The 23,197-nt window shown below is 42.0% G+C and overlaps 1 protein-coding gene across 10 annotated transcripts in view; it reads left to right on the plus strand.

Annotated features, from left to right (window-relative positions):
- Positions 1-23,197, plus strand: part of TNR (tenascin R) — a 618,967-nt gene that overhangs the window by 475,413 nt on the left and 120,357 nt on the right. For 8 of the 10 annotated variants that reach the window (XM_072998215.2, XM_072998216.2, XM_072998217.2 and 5 more), the window contains 2 exons: positions 100-655; positions 13,166-13,642. In XM_072998215.2, coding sequence (XP_072854316.2) covers positions 157-655; positions 13,166-13,642 — 976 coding nt within the window. In that variant the 5' untranslated portion in view covers positions 100-156. The remainder of the gene's footprint in view (positions 1-99; positions 656-13,165; positions 13,643-23,197) is intronic. The other 2 variants (XM_078392397.1, XM_078392399.1) reach the window with 1 other exon arrangement.

Here is a 23,197-nt window from a genome sequence, read left to right on the forward strand (position 1 = left end):
TTATATTTATGTGACTGGTCTAAGGACTGTAAATAAACTATTGATTGATTGATATCCCTAAATCATAAATATACTTCCTGCTTTTATCTTTTGTTTCAGGTACTCCCAGAACTCTGCTTTCTAAGGCAGGCACAGAAGTTTCTTGTCCTCAAGAACATGGGGGCCAATGGTGACAATGGAGTTCTAAGGAATATTCTGGTTGGTCTCCACTTAATGCTGCTGGGATCTGTCTTTAGACCTTTTGAATGCAACCTGGAGGTGATGACAGAGAGAGTCAAAAGGCAGGTGGCTGAGGAGGAAGGCAACTTTGCCAACTACACGTCACCTATGAAAGAGCAACCCATGGTCTTCAGCCATATATATAACATTAATGTGCCTCTGGACAGTCTTTGCTCAACTTCCCTAGAGGCATCATCTGACCCAGAGGCAAGTTCAGAAGATGATCGGATGACGGAATACACAGAGCAGACCTCAGACAGTGAGAGCCAGGTCACCTTCACACACAGAATAAACCTCCCCAAACAGACTTGCAAGTGTGTCGCCTCTTCCCGGGACATACAGGAGCTGCTGAGCAGAATTGAGATGCTGGAGAGGGAGGTGTCTATACTCCGGGTCCAATGCAGCTCCAGCTGCTGTCAAGACAGTGCTGCTACAGGTAGTAACTGATATCTTGAAGTCTTGCTAGCAACTAAGGCATGTCAAATGGAGCTGAAAAAACATGAAGGCTTTTTTAAAAGGGCTTGAATAGACAGAATTCTCCCACAGATTTTCCAAATGTACAGGAAATGGCTTTTATCAGTGTTCTCCAAAACTTTGTGGGCCTACAGCCTACATTAGTTTTTAATTATAACTGGAATAGACTCACTGGGCAAAATCCTGCTATGTGTGATTACCTGGGAAAGCTGATGACATCACTTGCAGGGGGAAAATTTTATTAGAAGACTTTCCCCTTCGATTGCACAGCTTGTCCAACTCGCAAGTAATCCATTTTATTGCATGGATGCATAGGAGCTATGGGACAGAAGGAGAAAGGTTTTCCTTACCACTTCAAGTAGCATCATCTAGCACAGGGGTCTCCAAACTTTTGAGCATGAGGGCCACATTGTATATTTTCAACATTTTTGAGGGCCAAAGGAACATGTGTGTGTGTGTGTGTGTATGCGTGGCGACATGCATGCACCCCCTTGCACACACAGACACCTGCCATGCACGTGCACACACACACCCGCCCTCACGCATGCCCACGCGGACACCAACATGGATGCCTGCATGCCCACATGACCAACCACACACATCCTTCATGGACGCATGCACGCTCCCCCCACAACCCACTCAAACACAGGGATACCCATCTGCCCACAAACACGCATGCACCCCCGCTCCCACACTCGTGCATGGGCTGAAGGGAGCAGCCCAAATAAATTGGCAAGGTGGGCCAAATGTGGCCCGTGGGGTGTAGTTTGGAGACCTCTGATCTTAATTAAAAGCTTTCCCTTTCCATCTTACAGCTCCCACAGATTCCATGCAATTAAACAGATTGTTTATGACTCAGACAGGCTGTAGGAGGGAGGAGGAGGTATTTAATTACTAAAAATTACCCCAGCTGGTGATGTCATCACTCTTCCACAGGCATAACTTACACAACAGGATTTTTGGCCACTGTTATCTGTCATTTGTGGCATCTCTTCTCTTATTTTTCTTTGTCATTTTCTTCCCATTTATGCTGTGACCCAGCAGAAAGCCAAGAGTCAGATTTATAAAACCCCTTTTCTCATGGCATCTCCTAAAGGTTAAATTAATCCATAAATCACAGAGGAATGTCAAAATTAGGTCCATCCTTGTTTATTTGGAGAAGGTCAGTGTGCAAAGCAATGCTAGTTTGTTGCTGCCTATTGCCAAGCCCCTTTCACATAAGTACCATGCCATGCTGGCTTTGGGGGGTCAATCTAATGACTAAACAGACTGTTTCAGCTAATTTAAGGTGGGTTAGGAATGCAGAATAAGAAAACTGAGCCGAGTATTTGTTACAAATTGATTGTTTGGCCACACTCTATTGTCTCCCATTCTATTCACCGGAGAAAGTAATAACTGGAAGCTAAAAATGTAGCAAAAGTAACAATGACTATACAAGAGCAGGAAGCATTTGGCAGTGGTAAGAGATTGCACCATATCTATGGCACCCTGAATAGATTGACATTCTGACTGCTGATTAAACTAACCAGGGGTGTTCCAGCTATTGAGGAATTAAAAGATGTGTAAAATCTTTTAAAGAATGGAAAGACCTGAAGAAAACTGTAAATCAAACCACCCATCCTCGTGTTCCTTATTACAAATCATATGAAAGCACAGCAGGGACATATTTTCTGTTCCCTCTATTCACCTCCTGTAAGCTTCTCTAAGCTGGAGGAGAAGGGGGGACTGACTGAGAAAGCCTGCTCTACATGTGAAGGCATCTAAGTTCTCATGAAATGCAAAACCTTGCTGTGTTGGCGGACTGTTCATGTACAGTCGGTTTCCAGCTGCAGAATCCAGACCTTCCACCTTATCCCTTGCCTCTGGAAAGTGGTGGGTATGGATGTAGAGATGTGAAGAATTCTTACAAAATTGCTCATTCTTAACAAGAGGACACAATCCTATCACAGAAGGTCAGGAAATAAATTATTTCAAGAGATGTCTTCTCTTAGCATAAGAATTAGACAATGAGTGCTTCCCCTTCCCCCACTCTTCGGACTGAAGAAGCTACTTGGATGAGTCACTAAACATTTCAACCTAACAAGAAAGAAGTCCAGTTGCCATGACTCAACTTCCAGATAACTCATCAGATGTTTCTATTTTTAAAAAAAATCCATGCAACCAGATAGCAACTATCACATTTTCATGTAATTTAATCTTGCACAAAAATTGGGCCCAATGATGTAAGAACTCTTGCGAAGACGAGTGAAAAAATATCTCACTGTCTTGCAGGTATGGAGGGAAAAATGTGTGCAAAAACAAGGCAAGTGAGAATTTATATTACTAGATCAAATGGCCTTATTTGGGACCAATCAGATTGGTGGTTCTGATTTTCAGACATTAAGGACTCCCACCACTGGGACTGGGATTGGCATGTTTTGGACATTTAAGCCTTCCTCCCCACATTCCAAGGCCACCAATGGCTTCCCCAGGTTGAAATGGATCCCTAGGGGGCCTCAGATCCTAAGGGGAGAAATGGGAAGATTTTCATTCAAGATAAAAGGCTGTGGCCAATGATGTCAACAGCCTTATATGCACAGAGCAGCACCAAGAGGGTTCCAGGCAGTGTATGCAGAGGGAGCAGGGACATCACTAGGGGAAAAACACAGGAACACATTTTGTCACCCTGTGAGCACATCTAACCTTTAAAATAAAAACAGCCAATCAAACTGTTGTTGCCCTCTACAATCCAGCATCTAACTCCTGACGCAGCCACTGCACTCTACTTTGTAAAAAAATAAAAATAAGCAAGTAAAGAGAGAATGCCTCCAAAGCAAATTGTTGCCACTACTGCAACGATCACACTCACTGCTGTTTTGTCCCACAGTCAGCAAATCAATAAACATGACTGTCTTTTGAGTACTTTACTTTTACTTTACTTTATTTGGACTTATACCCCGCCCCTCTAGACAAAGTCTACTCGGGGTGGCTTACATGAGAGATAAAATACAATAAAATAACATAACATACATAATGATTAAAACCCACTAACTGATACATACATAAATTATCAAGATGGAATAATTGAGAACAAAGATCAATTAATTGACTGGAGGGAAGGCCTGCCTAAAGAGCCAAGTTTTTAAATGGGTTTTTAAAACACCCAGCGAGAGAGCCAGGCGGATTTCCATTCAGAGAGTATTCCACAGCCGAGGAGCCACTGCCGAGAAGGCCCGGTTTCTTGTTCTTTCCTTCCGGACTTCTCTCGGCGTTAGGCCCCTCAGCCTGGCTTTGTCGAGTGATTCGGGTAGACACGGGTGGGAGAAGGCGATCTGCCAGATATCGAGGTCCCAAACCGTTTAGGGCTTTATACGTCATCATTTATACTTTGAAATCAATGCAGAAACGAATGGGCAACCAGTGCAAAACAGCCAGGGTGGGGGAGATATGCTGATATTTCCTCATCCCACTAAGGAGCCTGGCTGCCGCATTTTGCACCATTTGAAGTTTCCGCATCAATCCCAAAGGCAGCCCCCATGTAGAGTGCGTTACAATGGTTTAATCTCGAGATTACGAGCGCATGGACAAAAGTAGTGAGGGGCCCCCCATCAAGATATGGTCGCAGCTGGGCAATCCGTCATAGGTGAAAATAGGTGGAATGGACCATGGACGCTACCTGGTTTTCCATGGTAAGCGCCGGGTCCAGAAGTATCCCCAGCTGCGAACCTCGCTCTTTGCACTGAGGGTCGAACCCCCAAAAGAGAGGGAGTCACCCAAACTGCTGATGGAAGGACCACCCACCCTCAAGACCTCCGTCTTGTCTGGGTTCAGCCTCAACCCATTCAACTGCATCCATTCCAGTATAGTCTCCAGGCAGAGCCGGAGGGACAGAACGGCATCCACTGAATTAGGTAAAAGGAGATGTAGAGCTGTGTGTCATCAGCATACTGATGACAGGATGCCCCACACCCCCTGATGACCCCTCCCAGTGCCTCGTAGATATATAAGCAGCACGCTTTAGATGTTAAACAGCATTGGATAGATGATTGACCCCTGCGGAACCCCACAATTGAGGTTCCATGGGGCCGAAACATTCTCGCCAAGCTGTACTCTCTGGGGACGGTCCTCCAAGAAGGTGCCAGTCTAGCGATTCCCAGCTCAGAGAGCCTCCCCAGGAGGATACCGTGGTCAATGGTATTGAAGGCGGCTGAGATGTCAGGGAGGACCAACAAGGACATATTGCCCCCATCGGTCTCCCTCAATAGGTCATCCAACAGTGCGACCAGTGCCGTTTCCGTACCTGAAGCCCGACTGAAATGGGTCCTGGGCATTGGTTTCATCCAAGAATGCCTGTAGCTGGTCTGCCACCACCCTCTCCACCACTTTTCTTAGGAAGGAAACATTGGCAACGGGCCTGTAATTTCCAATGTCATCTGCCACCAAATTTGGTTTCTTCCTAATGGGCCTAATGAGTGTCTCCTGGAGAGACCCATTAATTATTGCAGTGGCCCATTCTGTTGTTACTGGCCTGGCTGCTTCAATTAGCCAGACCAGGCAAGGGTCAAAGGAGGAGGAGGAGGCCCAATAGCGACCAAGCACTTTGTCCATCAGATCTGGCATCACAGGCTGAAAGAAGTCAAGGATTACCGGGCAAGGTGGAGCGCTGGACATATCCCCTAACCCACACTCCCTGTCACCTTCAAAGACTCCTGCTCAGGTTGTCCTGCATCTTTAGGCCTATTCAGGTGTTCTCCCTCATAGGTAAGGTTTACAGGCAAGGAATGTGTTGGGTTTCCTCTAGGAATAGACCACAGGTAGCTAGAAAATAACAGCTGTTTATTTAACAAGAACATTCAGTTAAGACCTTAGAGCTTCTAACTGCATAATAAGAACAAGGACGCATAATGGGCTCCTTTCCCCCTCTGGAAAGCAGATGGCCTCTCCTGCAGATTCTAACACTACAGTATAAAAACTGCAGGACCCACAGTAAGGTTATATGCATTTTGTTACAGAGAGAAGTTGGATAAGCACACTAATTCTGCCCCTTCACTCCTCTGTTCCTCTTGTCCATATTGAAAATACCATCTCCCTTCCATCTAGTCTCTCTCACACACACTATTACACTACAGATGGGCACGAATAGAAAAAAAATTGTGATTCATCATGATTAGTAATTCATCAAGTCAATATATCACAGATTTAAGATATTTTTTCTGACAAATTGATTTGTCAATTCATCTTTATTTTAAAATGCTATAAAACAGCCCCCCAGACACCAAATTCACAGAGATGCTTCCTCTGACACACCTCTATAAGCTTTGCAGCCACATGGAAATCAGCCAGTGGTGTCACTGAGTTCAGTTTCTGCTCTGAGTGGGGCAGAAAGAGGCAGAGAGTTTCGCTTGTGCCCTGAGTGGGACAGAAAGAGGCAGAGAGATGGTATAGTGGACCTGGGGGACGGGCTCAGGTGGGCAGGCAGGCAAGCGGTGTGGTGGTAGAGAGACTGTCGTTGGAACCTTGAATGAACCTGCTTGGTATCAACTCGGAAGCCACATGAGAGCAATGAAAAAGGAGGTGGGGGTTATATGTGCTTAGCAAGACCTCATTACACAAACATATGATCTATTTCTCCTAATCTACAAGAAATTTAAAACCAAAGGAGCTGTGAACATTTAGAAGCAACAGAACGTTGTGTAGTTAAACCATAGTATGTTGAGGGTGAATGTGAAATGTGGAGGGAGATGGAAGGGAAAGTAGCTGGACTGCTTGAGCCTCTAGCAATGTATAAGAGACCCCTGGAGGTCGGGGTATGAATGCAGTAAAGTAGAAAATCTCCCCTGTCTACAACACATGGGGAGGGTCATCAGAAAGCAAGAGTACCTTCACCATTCCTGTTCTCAAGAATTTTCACCCCTCCCAAAGAAAATATATAGATAAAAATAGCAGTGTAGTACTCAGCTTCAGGCTTGACAACCAATAATAGACAATTTCATTGAAGCTGTCACAGTGGGCAATTTCAAGAGAGTGGGAAAGAATTAAATAGCTCTTTACCATAATCTCCTCCTAAAACTGCCATTTGATGTGCCCCAACAGCACTATAGACCTCTTATTCAAAGCGAAGTGGAGGAAGCACACCTACTAAAAACTGTTGGAAAAATTAAAAATTTTGCATGCATGCTTATACTGGGTTTCAGTGGGAGGAAGGAGGCTTCACATCCTAACATAAATGTGCCTTGCCATTAATCAGTTAACAAAATCCTTTTCCTTAGCTTGAGGCAAGCCCCCACTCCCTCTTCCTGTCTGTTGGTTTCTATTGTTTGTTGCTTCTTCTGCTCCTAACCTCCTACCATGTGGCTACAAAGGTGCACTGAGGCTCACACATAGTTGAGGCCGCAATTTCTTTTTTCTTTCATTCTTTCATCTGATTGTAACTGATGATTGACTATAAGTAAAGATGTTCTTCTACTTAAGCTAATTGTAGAGTGATTTTTATATACAAAGGGCTAGTCATTGAGAGAACAAAGGGGTTGAGTGGAAGCTGGGACTTTTAGTTATTCTTTGTTGTGTTTCCCTTGTGCTGCAGCTGTTTGTTTTTTGTACTTTATGCTCTGCTAACTAAAAAAGAATTAAGCAAAAATTCCTCCGATAAAAATTGGCTAGGGAAATACAATACCATAGTGTAGTACTACATTAACTTGGACAAATAGTGGGCAAAACTAGGCTGGAGTTTTACATGCATGCAAGAGGAAGAACAGAAGTTGCCCCAGCTGATTGGGGCTAATTGATGAGATGTGGGCATATCACTGGACACATGGACCAGCACGTCATCCATTAGTAGTTTTCCACTTCCATGATTCTTCTTGTACAGACATAAAAGTCCACGAAAATTCTGTCCATTATGCCCAAAATCAACCATCCTTCCTGTTTTGTTTCAAAATTGTATAATGGGGTAGGAAGTTTTGTCCAGCATTAGTTCCTTTTCTACACTGAGATGATCTTTGAGATCCACCAGAAGCCTGATAAGCCATTTGCTGTATTTCATCATGACCAGCTTTCTTAGTTGGCAAAAAGCTCGGATAATAACTTTGACCAGGTCAAAAGTGGACTGAAATTTGGCAGACTCATGATTCTATCTGTGCCTGTATCCTAAGGACAGTTATTGTAACTGACTGTCCTCACCCCCATCCAAAATGTGCCTTTTCTGGAAATTATGTACTGCATTTAAAGATTGCTAGTGAATGCAGACCATTAACCTCAGTTTAACAGATGCATATGCCAATTGCCTGCCCAAGTAATAAATGTTGTGTTTTGAGTTACAGTTATCTCACAAATACAGCCAGATTGCCGTCTATGAAATTATATATTCTGATCAGCATCTTGAATTATTTTTTTAAAAAGACTATAATGGCAAGCATACACATTCTGTTTTTAAAAAGCCAATGCAGGGCATGCTGTTGTGGTACAAAATTGTTTTTTTTATTTTTATTATTTATTGTATTTATTTTATTTACTGTATATCCCGCCTATCTAGTCAGTTAAGACCACTCTAGGCGGCTTACAACATAAAGATACACGATAGGGATATATATATACTATATAAACGATATATAATCTATATGGTAGAAAGATAAGAGCAGAGATCCCTAGGGTGGAAAAAAGTGTGTTACAGAAGCAGAAAAGAGTGTCTCTATGTTCATCTCAAAAATGCTGGAAGTTATGCAAACTCATTTTGAAAAATTTTGAGCACAGACAGGCCATCAACCCTCCATAAGAATCTGGATTCTCAACTATAGCTCACACAGATAATTTCCATTTATCCAACTTAACATTCTTTTTTAGTTTCTTACCTATACTTTAATATGTTTCTTCCCTGTTTTATTATTTAAACATGTGCTTTTCTGTATTTAAAGTTGAGCCAAAAGTGAAGGGATTGCTTTTCATAAAATCTATTTTGCTGACCTTTAATTGGGACCTGTAGGGATGGCCTTCAGAGACTGTTTGGGTGATTTTTAAGAGGGAAGTACAGAAACATTCATGTCCATTAAAACAACAAGTGAGTCTTAGCTTTTCCCAAATGGTAGAAAGAAACACCCTAGTTCTAAATAGCTCTAGGTTCAATCTTCAACAAAAGATACTCCTTCTTCAATGGTTGTTGTAGGTTTTCCGTCCTGTTTGGCCTCTGCCTCCTAAGCCAGATACGTACCTAAATTGTTGAGCTATTCAGCCAAATGAGGAAAATGACATGTGCAGGGCTCTTCGTACATAAAGGATTGGGAGGCAGCAACCGTGCTCCAAGCATTGTTTTGAGCAATGCCATGCATCTGAGTGTCGATGGCCTTTCCATTGGCCAGAGTGGTTCAGAGCAACTGCAAGCATTGTGAGGAATCTAAATGGCTGAGCCTGCCCACACAGCACCACTCATATTAATGGGTCAAGAAATAAATGGGGGTGGGGGGGCATCACCGGTGTTGGGGTCCTGGCAGTTGTCTAGTGTGCCAGCCCGGTACACTCCATCTCCAATATGGGAATAATCCGACTAACATTTGGGGCTATGATTAGGATTCCTCAGATAAAGTCCAAGTGTGCAAAGTACTATTATTATTGATTTTTCCTCTTTGTTTTGAAATATGGTAGCCCAATCCAGTTTTGTTTAAAATTATTGACATGGGGATAAGTGAGACATTAAACAGCAGTTGTGACAAAGAATTCCCTTGAAATATTCCTCTTTTGATGCTGATGCTGATGCTGTTATAAAACACCAGGCACAGTCAATCAAAATTATAAAAAAACATTGACTGGTATAATATAACAGATACAAGTTTTAACCAAAAACCTAAGTATCTGTTAAATAGTGGTGCAGCATGCATGCTGTTCCTAATATTGCCATTTTTTGTAACTCTGATGGTGTTATTTCTGAGATCTGCCACTGCTTATAATACTGTGTAAAATTTCTTGATATTGTTCCCAAAACCCTGATGACTACAGGGACCAGTGAAGTATGTTTCATCCACAAGCAAGATGTTTCAATTGCCAGGTCTCTGTATTTTGTTAGTCTTTCCAATTCTTTATTTTCAACTCTGGCATCCTCTGGAATTTCAATGTCAATAATCCAGACCTTTCTTTGTTCTATTACTACTGTGTCTGGTGTGTTGTGTTTAAGGTGTCTGTCAGTTTTGATCCAGAAATCCCACAAGATCTTGACTTCCTCATTTTCTGACACCTTCTCTGCCCATGGAGTTTTGGAGACTGGCAAGTTATATTTTCTGCATAATGACCAATGCACTAATTTTGGCACTCTATCATGTCTAATTTTGAAAACTGTGCAATCTTTGGACATTCACAGATGAGGTGTGACACAGTTTCATCTCTTTTTTTGGCACAGTCAACATTTCCTGTTAGCACGAATTCCTTGGATCTTAGCTTTCATCACATTGCTTTCAAGTGCTTGTTTCGGTGTAGCAAAAATCAAGTCTTCAGTTTCTTTCTTAAGGGTCCCCAGTTTTAGCCATGCCCATGTTGAATTGTGATCCTGCTTTCCATCAATATTTCTCAGGAGTTGTCTATACAGTGGTTTATTTTTCCAGCTGTTTAATTTATTTTCAAATTGTTGTTTCTTATATTGATCCTTTGTTTCCGTTGTTTTCATAATATTCTCCATTTTCACCACTTTCAGTAATTCTCTACTTTTACTAATATACCGTATTTTTCGCTCCATAAAACGCACCTCTCTATAAGATGGACCAAATTTTTAGGAGAAGAAAACAGGAAAAAATAATCTGTTTTCTTCTTTCCATAAGACGCACAGACTTTCCACCCCCCTGTTTGTGGAAAAAAGTGTGTCTTATAGTGCGAAAAATACGGTAATCATTTCAGCTTCTTTTTTCCTCTTCTACTGCCTGCTGTATTTGCAGTAATCCATGGCCTTCATTTTTTTGTGATAAATACAATGTGTCCACATCCCAGTTTAGATATAGTGCATGATGCATGTTCATTCATTTCCGGGTTTTCTGATCCAGTTCTTCTGATTCATTTTGGCTCCAATCTATTATTCGAGCTGGGTATCTAATTACTGGAACTGCCCATGTGCTTATGACTTTCATCATATTCCCACCATTTAATTTTGATTTTAAGATTTACCACAGTCTTTTGATATATTCCCTTTCTATCAGTTCTTTAACTTTTGTGTGCACAATGTTATTTGATTCTAGTATTCCAAGGTATTTATAATTTTCATCACTTGAGAGTGATTTTATAATATTGCTATTTTTAATTCTATTCCATCTAGTTTTTGGATCTTCCACAGTATATAATATAGACAGAGCTGCACATTTGTCAATTCCAAATTTCATTTGAATATCTTCATTAAATATTTGAATGGTGTTTAGCAGTGATACCATCTCTGTGGAACGTTTACCATATAGTTTTAGGTCATCCATGTATAGAGATGATTGATTTTTTTCTGTTTCTTCTGAAATATGGTAGCCCAATCCAGTTTTATTTAAACTTATTGACATGGGGATTTTTGAGATGTTAAACAGCAGTTGTGATAAAGAATCCCCTGAAATATTCCTCTTTTGATGCTAACTTACCCAGTTTCTTCATTATGGGCCATTAAGACAGTTTTCCATGTTTTTCTTGAGGAACTTCTCTTGAAGAAGTGTTTATACTATATCCCAAATATTTTTAGGCAGGTGTTAATCCAGCTGTGTGGCAATGAGTCAAATGCCTTATTATAGTCTATCCAGGCCATGTTAAGGTTTGTTTTTCATCTTTTTGCATTCTTCAGGATCATTTTATCAATAAGTAGCTGATCTTTTCTGCCTCTAGAATTTTTAAAGTTCCTTTTCTGTTCAGTTGGGTACAGGGAGTTTTCAGTTAAGTAATTATATATTGATATTGCCAGTACTCCTATGAGGAGCTTGAACATTGTTTTAAGGCATGTGATTGGTTGATAATTACTGGGTTTGCTGCCCTTTTGTTGATCTTTTATCAGAAATGTGTGGCCTGTTGTCATCCAGCCTTCAGTTGTGGAATTTTGCTGTAAGTGGCTAAATTGCACTGCTGTACCTTGATGGAGACTTGTTAGATGCTTTAACCAAAATCCATGCAGCTCATCCGGACCAGGTGTACTCCAGTTTTTCACAGCCTTTACTTGCTTCTTAATCATTTCATTTGTTATTACAATATTATATTTGTTTTCCTTGAGTTTTTTTACAAATGCCTTTAATCCACGAGGCATTTTTGTTATATTTCCCCCCCCCCAATTTTTTTTAGAGCATCATATTTACATGGGCCTAATTTCTTTTGCTCTGCATTTTCTCTTAATGATGTATAGAACAATTGGTGGTTATTTCAAAATTGTGTGTTTTCTCTATATTGTTTCAAATGTCCATCATATCTTTTAATTTTCTTCGCTGTAGCTGTTAATTCTTCCATAGTTTCCACAACTGTTTTCCTTTCTAGGTCATATATTTTGCAGTCTGACTTTTACTTTTTCATTTTTAAATTTTGAGTATTTCAAGTGTTTTAAGTTGCTAATGTCTGCACGTAATTTGTTTATTTTTCTTTCCAGACAAATTTTCCATTTTGGAATGCCATACATTTTCTGGGGTTTTTGCAGCTTGTAACCATGTTCCATGGTTGTTATGATCACTGTGCTATAAATGAGATGGCTTCCTTTAGTGTGTTGGTTGGGATTGTTCTGATGACTACATTTGCATCACTCAGTAGATCTTATACTGGTTTACTTTGTAACTGGCGCAAATTGAGGAGCCTTTGTCTTTCTGTGTTCTGGATAAAATGGGTTACTATTTTTTCCCTCAGTGATGTTTGCCATTCTGTCAACTCATAATTTCTGGGTTGTTCCATAAGTTGTTCCTCTATTGATATGCTTTCTTCCACTATTGTGTCTACTTCTACCCTCCATTTGTCTTCCATATTACGGTTGTTCTTCTGTGTTGATTTTGGTACCATTTCTGGTTTTTGCAATTCCAGTTCTGAGAACACTTTGCTCCAGATGATAAACCTACTCTGGTCCATTAATCATTGTTCAGTTATGTCACTGCTTAAGTGTTTTCCAAATTTCCACCATTCGTTTTTGAAAACTATGGGCTCTTGGGTTTGCCTCATAATAACATTTCATAATGTCTTGATTTTCTGTGAGAGTCCAAGTTTTGCATTTATGTTGTTCCAGTAGCTTTGCACCAGCCTGTCCTGGTCCCTCAACAGGATCTGCTGAACCCTGTAACCATGGTCCTTGTTGACCTGGGCGATGACCGATCCAATATGGATTTCTGTTTATTCCCTCTCATCATAGTTCATGGTTGGTGGACACAGTTGGTCACGCTTCTCAGCTGAGACCTGTCTGGTTTGGGAGTCCGTTAAGCATAGCTCTCAACCTCACTGAAGCATGCAAGCCTCTCCACCTCAAAAAGGCCTGTGGCCATGTTGCTGTTGTTGTTGTTTTTGTTGTTATTATCATCTAACTTTGCAGGACAGCTGGATTATCTCCCCCACTGCAGTGGCCATGGGAACTTCAGCCTGGAATCCTGTGGCTGTATCTGTAATGAAGGCTGGGCTGGAAAGAACTGCTCAGAGCCCCTCTGCCCTATGAGCTGCTCAAGCCGGGGTGTGTGCATCGATGGCCAGTGCATCTGTGACAGTGACTATAGTGGAGAAGATTGCTCAGAGGCCCGCTGTCCAACTGACTGCAGCTTCCGAGGACTCTGCGTGGATGGAGAGTGCATATGTGAAGAGGGCTTTGCTGGAGAGGACTGCAGTGAAATCAGATGCCCTGAGGACTGCTCTGGGAAAGGGACATGTGCCAACGGGACTTGCATCTGCCAGGAGGGCTATGTGGGGGAAGACTGTGGGCAGCTGAGATGCCTCAATGCCTGCAGTGGGCGTGGATTCTGTCAAGAGGGTCTCTGTTCTTGCGAGGAAGGCTACCAGGGGCCGGACTGCTCAGAAGGTAGGATGGAACAGAGATCATTGAAGTGATATAAGCGTAACTATGTACCAGAACAGACTATATTTCCTCAAACCTGCCCCTAGTGCAATACTGCCTTTTTTGATATTTTATAGAAATTTGGGAGATCATTTTTAAAATGTTGGGGTGTGTGTGTACCATTAGTCACAAAACCTCACTAGCTTCCCTTTCATCCCCCATCCATTCCATTTCCATTGACCTTAGCAGTTATACTGTTGAATGTGTTCTATTATCCTAGTACAACTGGACATATTGTGAACTCCTAGCATTCTGGTCTTACATTTTCCGAAAAGAAAACTGCCAGGCCATTTTATCCACATTCTGACTGTGAAGTTAATGCAGGTGACATGCTAGATAATTTCATTCATTATATTTTAAGTAAACTGACCTGATTTGTGCTTGCTGGACTAATATATAATTATCTGTTGGTTTTCACATACCCAAGTGTGTATAAAATTCATATACTATATCCAGAAACAACCACACGTTTAGTTGTGCAGTGTCTAAACATTTGCATATATATGTACATGGAATGAATTTATGAGAACATGTAAAAATAGACTGGCCGTTCTTCCCTAGTGTGGGGAGGCTCTTGTACTATACATGAATGGCAGGGGAAAAGCACCTTCAACAATGCAAAATAGTGGAGGGGCTGCAACTGTGATCCTGGGAATGGGAGAAAGAGTTTTAAAGTATGTGCAGAAGAGTGTATATCTTTATCTATGAAATCCTCAGGGGTTGTGTGGCTATTAAATGATGGAAGAATTTTTATTTCATCAAGCATCTGCCTTTTTTCAAATTAATTGATGTATTTAAGTGCCTTTACGTATCAGCTGTACTTTGATACTGAGGATCTGAAGGTGTATGATAACTTAAGATTCAATGAACAAGAGATAACACTCATCAATAGAAAGGAAGACACTTTTCAGTATTTTAATGTCTCTATTATAGAAACATACGGAAAGAGCCTCAGCATATGAGTGTGGGTTAAACTTGCAGCTCCATTAACTGAGTGTTGCCATCACAAGTTAAAAATGACCTTTTGATTAATCAAATTAAGCTTACCTAGGTTAATAAGTTTTAATTGGCAGTGGCCATATTCACTCAATGGGGCTGCAAGTTAATCTCACACTTTTATTGAAGATTTTGCTATATTGATGAAATCAGTTAAAATTTCCAGCCTTAAATACAGATATTTAACTCATAAGTATAAGACATGCAAGGAGACTTCAGTGCACTCAAAATGAGGCTTAATCAGACAAAACTCTCACTCTAGCTAGATAGAATTAGATGTGAAATTGTGTGGGAAACCCTGCATATCATAAATGTAGTTCAGCAGAAACATGTTTCTGGGCGGTGCAATGTAAGGATTATAATTGTTATTCATAGTACCAGTAATGTACACAGTGCTTTCTTTATAGCATAACATGGGGGGGCGGGGGAGAGAGAGAGAAATGTTCTTCTTCCCTGTGGTCTAAATCTTGACAGCTAGAAAAACAATAGAGAAAACAAAGTGAAGGGAGAAGTGTGGCTAATGAAAGGAACAGGGTGAGCAAAAACAGTTATATGCATTTAGGATTACACCTGAGCCCTAACAGCTTTTCTAGCGCCATGATACTATTCTTGATGATCCATGATGGGCTTGATGTTCATGGTTGTCAAACAGTACCTTACATTTTCTGTGAGATTTCAGCTGGCTCCTCAAGATATCATCTTTTTTTCATTCAAGTCTTGAAAACCTATTTGGGCTTGACTTTGTTGTCCAAAAGCACAATGGCCAATTTACAGGGCTTTAGAGAACCATGCAATTCCTGAATAAGCCCATAGCTCAGGTAAACTTCTGCAACTTAGGAGCAAAGAAAATGTATATGCTGTATATTCTCCATAAATCCTCTCTCAGCCCGTGAGACCAATATCAGCCACATCTAGCCACTGCCCTCACCAAAATCAAGAGTGAAGGGTAGGGGCTTAATTTAAAAAGAGACTTTGCCTACTACACTCGAGATCAAAGGATTTTATGTGGTGTTAAGTGCATATGTTGCTACATATATCTAAAGCTAAAGATTGCTTCCAACATTTCAAGATTCAGCAAACAAACTAAATGAGTTACAAATCAAATTGGTTATAAAACAAATGAAGGCTCATGCCCACTGTTTTGGCATTCCTGCTCCCTGACCCCTGTGTTTGTGAGAGCTAGCTGCGGTTCTGTGATGGGAAAAAACATTTCATACTGGTTCAGAAGCACTCTTCTAGTAATGTACAAAGACTAATCCCAAATATTGAAAACACTGTCTTCTTACTCATATTAAGAATTTTAAGCCTTTTTGGATTTAATTCCTGAATGCAGAAGTGCTTATCATTGCCACAGTCATAGCATCTGACCTAAAAACCCTTATACTTAAACCAAGGATCAAATTACACGGTCAGGAAAATGAGTAAAATTTTTCACTCCATAAGATGCACCTCTCCATAAGACGCACCAAAATTTTAGGAGAAGAAAACAGGAAAAAATAATCTGGGAATTTTGGCCTGCTGGGCCAGCAGGGGTGAGGGTGGGGGAAGCCTCCAAAGGGTCCAAGACCTGGAAGGCACTCTCGGACCCTTTGGAGGCTTCCCCCACCCTCACCCCTGCTGGCCCATTAGGCCAAAATTCCCAGATTATTTTTTTTCTTCTCCTAAAAATTTGGTGAGCCTTATGGAGAGGTCTGTCTTATGGAACACACTGTAGAACCCTTTGGAGGCTCACCCTGCCCCCCGTGGAGCCAGAGGGGGCAAAATCACCACCTTCAGGGACTCTTCTGAAGCTTCCCAAGCCTCAAGAGAGTCCTGGAAGGTGGCAATTTTGCCCCCGCTGGCCCTGTGGAGGGGTGGGGAGAGCCTCCCAAGGATCCTGGAAGGCAGTAACTCAGGCCCTTGGGAGGCTCCCCCACACCCCCATGGGGCCAGTGGGAGTGAAATCACCAGCTTCCAGGACCCTTTTGAGGCTTTCCAGGCCTCAAAAGGGTCCTGGAAGCTGGCAATTTCACCCCTGCTGGCCCTGTGGGGGTGGGTGGAACCTCCCAAGGGTTCTGGAAGGCAGACTCGGGCCCTTGGGGGGCTCCCTCCACCCCCCACGGGGCCAGTGGGGGCAAAATCGCCAGCTTCACTCCATAAGTCTTTGGGGGGAGTGCGTCTTATAGAGTGAAAAATACGGTATTTCTTCCGCTTATGATATCCCCCAACTCATACAAATCTTTCAGTGATATAGCGTTTGAGACAACATACTTGCAAAGGGACTTGTGCTGCCTCTGAGACGACCTGTTAAAAAAATAAATAAGGCTAATTTGCCAAATGTGGATTGAAGCAAACTTGTATTATTAGGGTATTTTCCTTCTCAAAGAAGCTTCTGATATCTGTATTGTCTAGTTTGACCCTTAGATATGTGGGATGGAAATAATACCTGCTGAATGTCTGGTTCTTACTGATTTAGGCTGCCTGGACATGACAAGACATTATGATGTTTTAGAGCTGCACAAAATTCCTTGCCTCTAGCTAAGGATAAGACAAAGTGCTTTTCCCCCTTTAAGTTTACTGTAATTTGTGTGATATGTCTCTAGTCCCTTTTCCCTCTGAGAAGTGAAATCCTAATGTAGGAAGGCTAGGACTGTTCAAGAAATATGCAAAAACCCCTCAGTGCTCTAAATTCTTGCACAAAACAACCAAAATAAAGATGACTCTTTAATAATTTTATACAACTTTGAACAAACTGGGTTTCTTTTGTGCAAAAAAAGGCAATTTTGCACAAAAACTCATTCTTGCCAATGCAAGAACTCTGGCAGTAGCAGCCCAAAACTCCCCACTATATACACTGGCAAGGAGAAGAATGTTGCATTTCCTTGTCTTCAGATGCAAAGATTTACATCCCTAACAAGGATTAAGTGATGCTTAAAAAGAGGGAAGTCTGTCTGCACATATTCAGAGTAGGCAGAGTAGGCTGTCAACCCTCTGGGTTTGGCTTGAAGGTTCCAAGAGTCACTGTGGACTAGGGTTGCCAGACGTCCGGCAAAAGGAGGACATGTCCTACTTTTCAGGATCATGTCCTCCATCCGGCAGGCAAGACTAAAAACTTCAAAATGTCCGGCTTTTGTATCTCCACCCCAGCCCACCCCAGCCCTCCCCTCCCCCACCCCTTGCAGCAGAACCTCTCCCTGTTACTGCCTTGGTTGCGGCTCTTGTAAATCCTCCGGTTCTTTCAGTGAGATCAGAGTTAAGGTGGCTTGATTGTTTAGGGCTGCAGCCCTGGGTAATCAATCCCCGGCTTGTGGATGGCTGCTTCTGCCTAAGGCAGGAAGGTGCGCGAGAGATGGATGGATGGACAGAAACCTGGACTGGAGTGAAGTGAGTGCACTTGCTTGCCTGCTGGGGGGGAAGCTGGTCTGGGGTTTGGAGGGGGTGGCAATTCAAAGCCAGGGAAATAGGGGCCAGTCCGGTTCCTCCTAAAGCTGGAGAACAGGAGGCACTTTTATCTTCCCCCCTTCTGCCCTGATGACCCCCCCAACCCTGGGGCATGTGCAGAGTGTGTTTCCAGGTCCAGGAGCATATGCAGAGTTATCCCCTATGCTTGTGGGAGTTGGAACATACACACACACACAAGCTGATGTCTCTCAGCTTGAGAAATTGCAAAGGGTGGAGAAAATGGCTTTGTGTGTGTGTGTCTGTCTGTCTGCAAATCCATTTTCTCCACCCTTTGCATTTCTCAAGCTGAGAGAAATCCACGCCTTCTGTTTTTTTCCTAGTTTTTATAAAGTGTTTCAAATCTGTCACACAACTTTTAACTTTTTATTTCACTTTATTATGCTTTTTTTAAAATAAAAAAAATCAATAACTAAAACAAGGGGGATGGGTCTCCATTAAAGGAAGGAATAGATTGTCTCCATTGGTCCTGGGAGCCCAGTAAGTGTATATGTAGATTTGTTTTGTTTTGTTTTTATTTTTAAACATTTTTAAAAACACGAAAACACAGTGGCCAGTGGATTCTGAGTTTTGTAGTCCAAAAAAATGTAACTTTCCCAGTCTTGACCTTTCAAGACTGAGTAGGTTGAATGGTTATGGTATTGCCCCATGATCAAAGAGCTATTCTCCCCAATACCTAATTCCAAAAGTGACATGCCCCCCACCCACCACCTACCCCGTGAACAGAGCCCCCCCCCCCAATATGTCCTCCTTTGTCCTCCTCTTTGGCTTTTTATGTCCTCCTTTTCGTACATATGTATCTGGCAACCCTACTGTGGGCAGGATTGGGCCTGCTTCAGACTCTTGCAGTCTTTCTGTTAAGTCACAATGTGCCCTTGTCTCTGCCCCTCTCTTTTTTTCCCCTGCCTTCTTTTTTCCAGAAGAGCATTAGCAACCATTATCTAAAGTGCTTTTCTACTTCTGTCTCCTGAAGAAGGCTATTTGAGGAATAGGATAAAAGAGCTGTTTGGGATTTCTTACTTTAAATAACAGGCTTGTGTGAGATGAGGGATGATAATCAGTAAAGTGGGAAGGCACTCTGGCCTAACTCAAAGCGATTTCATCACTTTACTAAGTGAAATGCCCACCTCTTAAAGAATGCAAGGAATGAAGAATTGGCCAGAAAGAGCTTCCCGTTTTCTTCTTCCTAGCTACTTTTGCCTCCCCTGTTGAATTTTGACAAAGTGTGCCATCATAGGGACGAATCAGAATACATACGTCTCCCACCCCAGTCCTACCCATGTCATGTTTCCAGTTGACAACATGCATTGTCTGATTTCAGCAATTTCATCCATACATTGGCCATACTGGCCCGGTTGAGGGGTAGGCAGGCTCCTTATAATGAGCAGGATTCTCCTAAAAATATAATCTGAGCCCTCCTTGTGATAAAATCTAATTTTACATATCCTTTTCAAAGATATGGCTTGTTACTACAGCCTAGTACTCTTAGTGAAGAGATAGACCTATTTTTGGGTGTACCACTTCAGAGTGAAGGTGAGGACTCAGATGACAATGTATTTCATACAAGCACATTCTCTTATTTCAAAAATCCTGTTGTAGTCTAGAAAAAATGTTGGGTGAGATGGCATGGAAAAGAAGGGACATTCCATTGTGTGACCTAGGTTCCCGCTTGCCTTTGAGGTGGTATAGCACAGATTTGGGCTTCCAACCTCAAAAAGAACTAGGCCTCTGTGAGGCATATGGCTGGAGTACTACTTGGTTTTCAATTGGTCCCTGCAACAGCACTCAAGACACCTGAAAATAACACTTGCCTCCATGTCATGAAAAACTGTACCATTTCATTTCTGCCTTGTTTGTTATTGAGAGCATAAGAGCAAGTTAAACGTCCTAGTCTATTGCTACCTTTATATTGAGGCAATTGTGTCACTTCGAATATGAGTCCTGGACAGAGCCCGCAAATGTAATCCTGCTGTTGAGTGAGAAATGCTTCTCCTTGCCCATTTTAATTTTTGCAGGCTCTTCCAGTGTCATCCTGCGTGTAATGATCCTATGCACCACCCCATGGTGACTTCTCACTGAATTTAGTGGATCATATTTCCAGTTAAAAGGTGGACAGGTCTGCAGGCTAAGAGTAACAGTCAGAAAATCTCCAAGCTGCTGAATTACCTATGTTAATGTTTTAACTTTGCAGTTACTAAATGGCTTTTGCAAAGGCTCAGTCCCTAATCAGCAATGAGGGACAATCATCTGTCTGTTTTTCCAAGGTTATTGTAAGGATTATTAGAGTAGCATGTGAGAGGCATTTTGAACACTGTTGAGAAATTGCTATTTAAATGCAACTGCAAAAAAGTTAGAAAATAATTGTTTTATTAGGCCCTTAGCCATTTTTAAAAACTTCCTCCACAGTTCTCATGGCAGATTGCAACAGCTCTGTGAACCAACAAGAGATCAGCAAGACTTGCAGCACCTTAAGACTACTGCACAAGTCAAGATCTGTGGGAATTTGTAAAGGAAACAAATTGTAAAGTAAAAAAAACCCAATACAGTATGTGTTGCACATTAAAATTATCATATTCCCATTCACACAACCCAGGTAAATCACACACTGGCCATGCCCTCATTTTGTTAACCGGCTGTAGGGGAAATACTCCCTATAACCCCTAACAATCCCCAGCCAAAAGGCAAATATGCTCCGTTCGGAAGAGTTTATTTACAATTCTGCAGAATTGGAGAGATCCCCAGTAAGAAAAAAACCAGGGTCTCTGCCGAAAACAGGATAATACACAAGATTATAAAGGGCTGTCTTGTAATGAGCTCACAGTCTTGGAATTTCACCAAATAAGGTCATAAAACCCCTTGCGGCTATTTTATTGGCGGTCAAGCAGGGGGCCAAAGCAGGGTTTTTCTATACAGGTAAATTTCCGTGTTCGTGGCAGTCCTCCAGTAGATGGCGGCGAGGGCACATGCGCAGATGTACCCTGAATGAACCAAACCATTTGTTCTTTATTTTTTTACAATTTCACTTACTGTTCACATCAGGTACCTGTCAAACACTACTCCTTCCTTGCTCTGCTGTGTCCTCAGGAGCCCATCTGCCTCCAGGTTTTCAGCTGAAAAGCAGGAGCTGGAAATGTGAGGCCCTCTAGCGATCATGGGGCTGCAACTCCTTGCATTCCTCCACACTGTCAAAGCTACTCGCAGCTGATGGGAGTTGTAGTCTACAACAGTGGTCCCCAACCTTGGGCCTCCAGATGTTCTTGGACTACAACTCCCAGAAGCCTTCACCATCACCTCTGCAGGCCAGGATTTCTGGGAGTTGAAGTCCAAGAACATCTGGAGGCCCAAGGTTGGGGACCACTGGTCTGCAATATCTCTCAGGGCACACTTTGCCTACCCCTCTTGTAAACTCAGAGTACTTGGAATATTCATAATCATTCTTTAGAAAGGTTATAATTAGAGAGGGAGGTATTTGTCAGCCTTGCACGGAGACTTGTCTTCCCTCCTTCTGCCAGGAATGGCTAACGAACTGGGCACTCCAGAGCAATTGGAAGGAAGAGCAGGGCCAGGGCTGGCAGCGGATGTGTGAGTGGATGGTCCAACCCCAGAGGGCCGGACCCTTCTGTGCTTACCTTAAAAATGCTCATTTAAGCAAATACAAGGATACTTTAACTAAACCAATGGCCATGAAGTTTATCAAAAGACAATGAGGCATTTTTGAGAGTAAGAACCTGTCCGGGCAGGTTCAGTAAACCAGCAATTCAAATACTTATGTGGCCCATTTTCAGTGTGAACAGGGGGATAGCTCAAGTGAGAGATAAAATAGTCCACCGCGACTAGATAGGCGGGATATAAATTAAATAAATAAATAAATAAATAAATAAATAAATAAATAAATAAATAAATAAATAAATAAATAAATAAATAAATAAATAAATAAATAAACTGAAAATAAGAACTTTTTAAGCATGAACCAGACCACTCCCTTTTCTGGACAGGCCCTTTGTTGCACTAATAGGCTTCACATCTGAATAGAAATGAGTAGAATTGCGTTAAGTCAGATCTCTTAATGGCAAAGAAAGATTTAAAGAATAGAACTGCTACTTATTTTGGGGCTGGGGTGAAAGAGTGAACAAGTTTGTCAGATACTGGTGATAATTAGAGATAGGAGTATTCATATTCATATACAAATACCCTCACACAAGTAGAGATAATGAGGATCTGGCCCTATGGGGCTGGGTGGTCCACTCACTGATGCACTAATTCTGCGGGTCTGCACTGCCGTCCTATCGCTCCGGAGATTGCGATCACCAAGCCACTCTTTGACCTGGCAGGGAGGCTTGTCTCTCATTGGTGAGTGGACCATCTGGCCCCATGGGGCCGGACCCTCATTATCTCCACCTGTGCGGGGATATTTATATACAAATACCCCCATCTCTAGTGATAATACTAGTTTTCTGTACATCTATAGTTATGTGATATTATTGTATTCACTCCAGAAGTAGCATTAGAAGCACAGGGAAAGCACAGAGAGAACTCTTGAGGGTGAAGGAAGATTGTTGTTGTGTTTAGGCCCATGTTGGAGTAGACAATTCTGGATGTTCATTTGTTCTTATGAAGTAACACTGGGCCAATGTGTCATTTCAAGAGGGAATAAAGATACAGTATAAGAGGCCACACTGTGAGCTAGCTCAGTAGCATGGCTATAAATTTAGCTGTTAGTGCAAAAGGAGTAATTTGCTTTGCCTAATTAAAAAGCTGCGGTGTTCAGTACTTGATATTTGTCTTCCTACACACGTAAGGTAGAATCAAGAGAGACACGGTCCCCCAGCTTCTTATTTTCAGTAGGCTGCACATGCAAGATCTTAAAATCCCAAACACCTTCTGCTTGTTAGAGATAATCCTTGTTGTGCCAAAGGTTTTCTAAAAAGAAAAAAACTCACAGACTTCCTTGTCTCCTCCTTAAATCCAGTTTAACCCTACAGATTTCTTTTTGCTACCACTGCCACCATTTTGCACCTTCCACAATGACTTGGGTCTAGCATATGTCCATGGTATTGTGGGAGAAAAAATGGCGTCCAACACCAG

This window comes from Pogona vitticeps, chromosome 4 (assembly GCF_051106095.1).
Source record: "Pogona vitticeps strain Pit_001003342236 chromosome 4, PviZW2.1, whole genome shotgun sequence".
In the NCBI taxonomy this organism is placed as follows: Eukaryota; Metazoa; Chordata; class Lepidosauria; order Squamata; family Agamidae; genus Pogona; species Pogona vitticeps.